Source organism: Chiloscyllium plagiosum, chromosome 19 (assembly GCF_004010195.1).
Source record: "Chiloscyllium plagiosum isolate BGI_BamShark_2017 chromosome 19, ASM401019v2, whole genome shotgun sequence".
Classification (NCBI taxonomy): Eukaryota; Metazoa; Chordata; class Chondrichthyes; order Orectolobiformes; family Hemiscylliidae; genus Chiloscyllium; species Chiloscyllium plagiosum.
In genome coordinates, this window is record NC_057728.1 from 25,723,025 (window position 1) to 25,728,866 (window position 5,842).

General features: G+C 43.7%; 1 protein-coding gene across 2 annotated transcripts in view; it reads left to right on the forward strand.

Moving 5' to 3' along the window:
• Positions 1 to 5,842, forward strand: part of agk (acylglycerol kinase) — a 59,130-nt gene that overhangs the window by 28,649 nt on the left and 24,639 nt on the right. For both annotated transcript variants that reach the window (XR_006314481.1, XM_043709388.1), the window contains exon 11: positions 2,413 to 2,560. Coding sequence is in view for 1 of the 2 variants with exons in the window: in XM_043709388.1 (XP_043565323.1) it covers positions 2,413 to 2,560 (148 nt within the window). In the remaining variant the exon portion in view is untranslated. The remainder of the gene's footprint in view (positions 1 to 2,412; positions 2,561 to 5,842) is intronic.

Sequence of the window (5,842 nt, forward strand, 5' to 3'; positions counted from 1 at the left end):
CAGGTAGATAGGATAGTGAAGAAGGCGTTTGGTATGCTTTCCTTTATTGGTCAGAGTATGGAGTACAGGAGTTGGGAAGTCATGTTGCAGCTGTACAGGACATTGGTTAGGCTACTGTTGGAATATTACGTGCAGTCTGGTCTCCTTCCTATCGGAAAGATGTTGTGAAACTTGAAAGGGTTCAGAAAAGATTTACACGGATGTTGTCAGGGTTGGAGGATCTGAGTTACAGAGAGAGGATGAACAGGCTGGGGCTGTTTTCCCTGGAGCGTCGGAGGCTGAGGGGTGACCTTATAGAGGTTTACAAAATTATGAGGGGCATGGATAGGATAAATAGGCAACGTCTTTTCCTTGGGGTCGGGGAGTCCAGAACTAGAGGGCATAGGTTTAGGGTGAGAAGGAAAAGATATAAAAGAGACCTAAGGGGCAACCTTTTCACGCAGAAGGTGGTACATGTATGGAATGAGCTGCCAGAGGATATGGTGGAGGCTCATACAATTGCAACATTTAAGAGGCATTTGGATGGGTATATGAATAGGAAGGGTTTGGAGAGATATGGGCTATGTGCTGGCAGGTGGGACTAGATTGGTTTGGGATATCTGGTCGGCATGGACGGGTTGGACCGAAGGGTCTGTTTCTATGCTGTGCATCTCTATGACTCTGTGTAAACAGACCCTTCGGTCCAACTCATCCATACTCACCTAATCTAGTTCCATTTGTACGCACTTGGCCCATATCCCTCAAAACCCTTCCTATTCATATAGTCATCTAGATGCCCTCTGGTTCCAGACTGCCTCACCCCAGGGGAAAGACCATGTCTACTTACCCTATTCATGCCCCTCATGATTTTATAAACCTCTATAAGGTCACCCCTCAACCTCAGATGCGTCAGGAAACATTGCCCCAGCCTACTCGGCCTGTTCCTACAGGTCACACCCTCCAACCCTGGCAACATCTTTGTAAAGCTTTTCTTAACCCTTTCAAGTTTCACAACCACCTTCTGATAGGAAGGAGACCAGAATTGCACACAATATTTCAAAAATGGCCTAACCAATGTCCTGTACAGCCGCAACATGACCTCCAAATCCTATATTCAATGCTTTGACCAATAAAGGCAAGCATACCTTGTGGGCGGCACGGTGGCACAGTGGTTAGCACTGTTACCTCACAGCGCCTGAGACCTGGGTTCAATTCCCGCCTCAGGCAACTGACTGAGGTAAGGGGTAAATGTAGGGGCATGGGTGGGTTGCGCTTCGGCGGGTCGGTGTGGACTTGTTGGGCCGAAGGGCCTGTTTCCACGCTGTAATGTAATCTAATCTAATCATACCAAATGAATTCTTCACTATCCTATCTACCTGTGACTCCACTTTCAAAGAACTATGAACCTGCACTCCAAGGTTTCTTTGTTCAGCAACACCTTAGCATTAAGTGTATAAGTCATGCCCTGATTTGCCTTTCTAAGATGCAGCACCTCACATTTATCTAAATTAAACTCCATCTGCCACTCTTCAGTGGCTCATTTGATCAAGATCCCGTTGTATACTCTGAGGTAACCATCTTCGCTGTCCACTACACCTCCAATTTTGGTGTCATCTGTAAACTTACTGGCCATGGGAAATGCATGGATTGGGTAGGGGATGGGTCTGGGTGGGATGCTCCTCAGAGAGTTAATGTGGACTCGATGGGTTGAATGGCCTGCTTCCAAACTGTAGGGATTCTATGATTCTGTGAACTGGTTCAACCTTTATTCTCTTGATTGTTGATGCTGCATTAACTGAAATGAGTGGTGTTTTAACCCTGGGTGGGACAGATAGATGTACGTTAGTTTTGGCTTACCTTGCCTGAATTTGATTGATCAAAAACAGAACAGCTAAAAAACACACCAGTACAGAAAAAGAAAATAAATCTAATTGTATGGAGGGAGTTTAGAAATATAAATTAAAATTACAGCACTTGCATACAACTTCCCCTCTGACCCTTGTTGATTGTTTTTACTGAAGCCTCCTCTTAGTACTCTGTGTTCTTCCATCTCTTAAAGTTTTTCATGTTTCCCACTTACTTTGCTCCACTGATGGTGTTCATGTCTTCAGCTGTCTCAAACATAAGCTCAGGATTTCCACACCTGAGTCTTTTTACTTTTTATTTTCTTCTACAATGTTGTTTTAAAATTGCCTTGTTGCCCAAGCATTTGGTAACCAGTCCTGTTGTCTCTAACGTTGACTCATTGTCACTTTCTATCTGAGCAAACGCTGCTCTGAAGCACTTTGGGACAATTTACTATCTTAAAGCTGCTATATAAATTCAAATTGTTGTTTTCATGTAATTGTATTTGAAAGTTTGGATGAAGTTTCTTGAGACAACAGTGTGAAAATGGCTTCTAAATTGAGCCATATTTCTCTGTTCATTTTTTAGGAATGGCCACAGACTCGTCAGACCTCCATTGCATACCTCGGCCCCACAGAGAGACCACCAGAGCAACCAGAAGAGAAATTACCGAGGCCCAGTCTATGGCAACGCATATTAAGGAGATTGGAATCATACTGGGCCACTCCTAAAGAGGGTGAGATGCTCAAATGTTCCAAATCTTATTGCTCCTCAGAAGATTATAATAAGATATTGTCAACTTACCATATAGACATAGTCACATAAGAATGAATTTGCAATAAATTGTATGTTTTTCGAGTGGAACTGTAAATATTGTGATTCCATGCATTGAGGAGAAGCACATTTCTCAATCTTTTTTTTGCCTCTCACTTTGATTTACACCCTCTAGCACGAGAAATGAGAATGCATAATCTGTAGCTATACTGTCACCATACGTTGCTTGGCAGGTCACAATGTGTAATATAAGATTTTAGAGTCGATTATTAAGGATGAAATTGTGGACTACTTGGAAATCCCTGGTAAAATAGAGGTGAGTCAGCATGGCTTTATCAAGGAGAGGTCATGTCTGACAAATATATTCTTTGAGGAGCTAATGAACAAGTTAGATAAAGGCGAGTCAGTGGATCCGAACTATTTGGATTTTCAGAAAGCCTTTGATATTTCTGTTGTGTCTCCTGAATTACCTCCAGAAACTCCTACCATTGCTGTTCCTCTGTCCTCCCTGCTAGGCTCCCCTTCCTCTCCACTGTGGATAGCTTCTCCCTGTGTCTTTGTAGTTACCTTTAGACAATCGATAATAGGTGCAGGAGTAGGCCATTCTGCCCTTCGAGCCAGCACCACCATTCATTATGATCATGGCTAATCATCCTCAATCAGTATCCTGTTCCTGCCTTACCCCCATAACCCTTGATTCCACTATCCTTAAGAGCTCTATCCAACTCTTTCTTGAAAGTATCCAGAGACTTGGCCTCCACAGCCTCCTGGGGCAGAGCATTCCACACACCCACCACTCTCTGGGTGAAGACGTTTCTCCTCAACTCTGTTCTAAGTGGCCTATCCCTTATCTTTAAACTGTGTCCTCTGGTTCGGGATTCACCCATCAGCAGAAACATGTTTCCTGCCTCCAGAGTGTCCAATCCTTTAATAATCTTATACGTCTCAATCAGATCCCCTCTCAACCTTCTAAACTCAAGCGTATACAAGCCCAGTCGCTCCAATCTTTCAGCGTAAGATAGTCCCGCCATTCCGGGAATTGACCTCGTGAACCTACGCTGTACTCCCTCAATAGCCAGAATGTCTTTCCTCCAATTTGGAGACCAAAACTGTGCACAATACTCCAGGTGCGGTCTCACCGGGGCCCTGTACAGCTGCAGAAGGACCTCTTTGCTTCTATACTCAATTCCTCTTGTTATGAAGGCCAGCGTGCTATTAGCTTTCTTCGCTGCCTGCTATACCTGCATGCTTGCTTTCATTGACTGATGAATAAGAACACCTAGATCTCGTTTTACTGCCCCTTTACCTAACTTGACTCCATTTAGGTATTAATCTGCCTTCCTGTTCTTGCCACCAAAGTGGATGACCATACATTTATCCACATTAAACTGCATCTGCCATGCATCTGTCCACTCACCTAGCCTGTCCAGGTCACCCTGTAATCTCCTAACATCCTTCTCACGTTTCACCGTGCCACCCAGCTTTGTGTCATCAGCAAATTTGCTAATATTACTTTTAATACTTTCATCTATATCATTAATGTGCATTGTAAAAAGCTGCGGGTCCCAGCACTGATCCCTGCGGCATACCACTGGTCACCGCCTGCCATTTGGAAAGGGAGCCATTTATCACTACTCTTTGTTTCCTGTCAGCCAACCAATTTTCAATCCATGTCAGTATTTTGCCCCTAATACCATGTGCCCTAATTTTGCTCTCACTAACCTCCTATGTGGGACTTTATCAAAGGCTTTCTGAAAGTCTGGGTCTACTACATCCACTGGATCTCCTTTGTCCATCTTCAGTTACATCCTCAAAAAATTCCAGAAGATTAGTCAAGCATGATTTCCCTTTCATAAATCCATGCTGACTCTGACCTATCCTGTTACTGCTATCCAGATGTGTTGTAATTTCGTCTTTTATAATTGAGTCCAGCATTTTTCCCACCACTGAGGTCAGACTAACTGGTCTATAATTCTCTGTTTTCTCTCTCCCTTCTTTCTTAAAAAGTGGGACAACATTAGCCACCCTCCAATCCGCAGGAACTGATCCTGAATCTATAGAACATTGGAAAATGATCACAAATGCATCCACGATTTCTAGAGCCACCTCCTTCAGTACCCTGGGATATAGACCATCCGGTCCCGGGGACTTATCAGCCTCCAGACCTAACAGTCTCTCCAACACCATTTCCTGCCTAATATATCCTGCCTAATATAAATTCCCTTCAGTTCAGGTCCTTCAGCCACTATCACATCTGGGAGATTGTTGGTGTCTTCCCCAGTGAAGACAGATCTAAAGAACCAATTCAACTCTTCTGCCATTTCTTTGTTCCCCACAATAAATTCACCCGGTTCTGTCTTCAAAGGCTCAATTTTAGTCTTAACCATTTTTTTTCTTTTCACATACCTAAAAAAGCGTTTACTATCCTCCTTTATACTTTTGGCCAATTTACCTTCGTACCTTATTTTTTCTTTGCGTATTTCCTTTTTAGTTATCCTCTGTTGTTCTTTAAAAGCTTCCCAATCCTCCGATTTCCCACTCATCTTTGCCATGTTTACTTTTTCCCTTTTGTCTTTATATGGCCCTTAACTTCCCTCGTCAGCCATGGCCACCCCTGCCTTCCCTTAGGATCTTCCTTTTTGGAATGAACTGATCCTGCATTTTCTGCATTATACCCAGAAATACCTGCCATTCTTATTCCACTGCCATCCCTGCTAGGGTAATGTACCATGGAACTTTGGCCAGCTCCTCCCTCATAGCTCCATGGTTTCCCTTATTTAACTGAAATATTGTCACTTCCGATTCTACCCTCTCCCTTTCAAACTGCAGATTAAAGCTTATTGTATTGTGGTCACTACCTCCTAATGGCTTCTTTACTTCGAGGTTCCTGATCAAATCCGGTTCGTTGCACAACACCAGATCCAGAATTGCTTTCTCCCTGGTAGGCTCCAGCACAAGCTGATCTAAGAATCCATGTTGGAGGCACTCCACAAACTCCCTTTCTTGGGGTCCAGTACCATCCTGATTCTCCCAGTCTACCCGCATGTTGAAATCCCCCATAACAACTGTAGTAATATCTTTGCAACAGGCCAATTTCAGCTCCTTATTCAACTTACACACTACATCCAGGCTACTGTTTGGGGGCCTGTAGATAACTCCCATTAGGGTCTTTTTACCCTTAGAATTTCTCAGCTCTATCCATACTGACTACATCCTCTGATTCTAGGTCCCCCCCCCGTGCAAG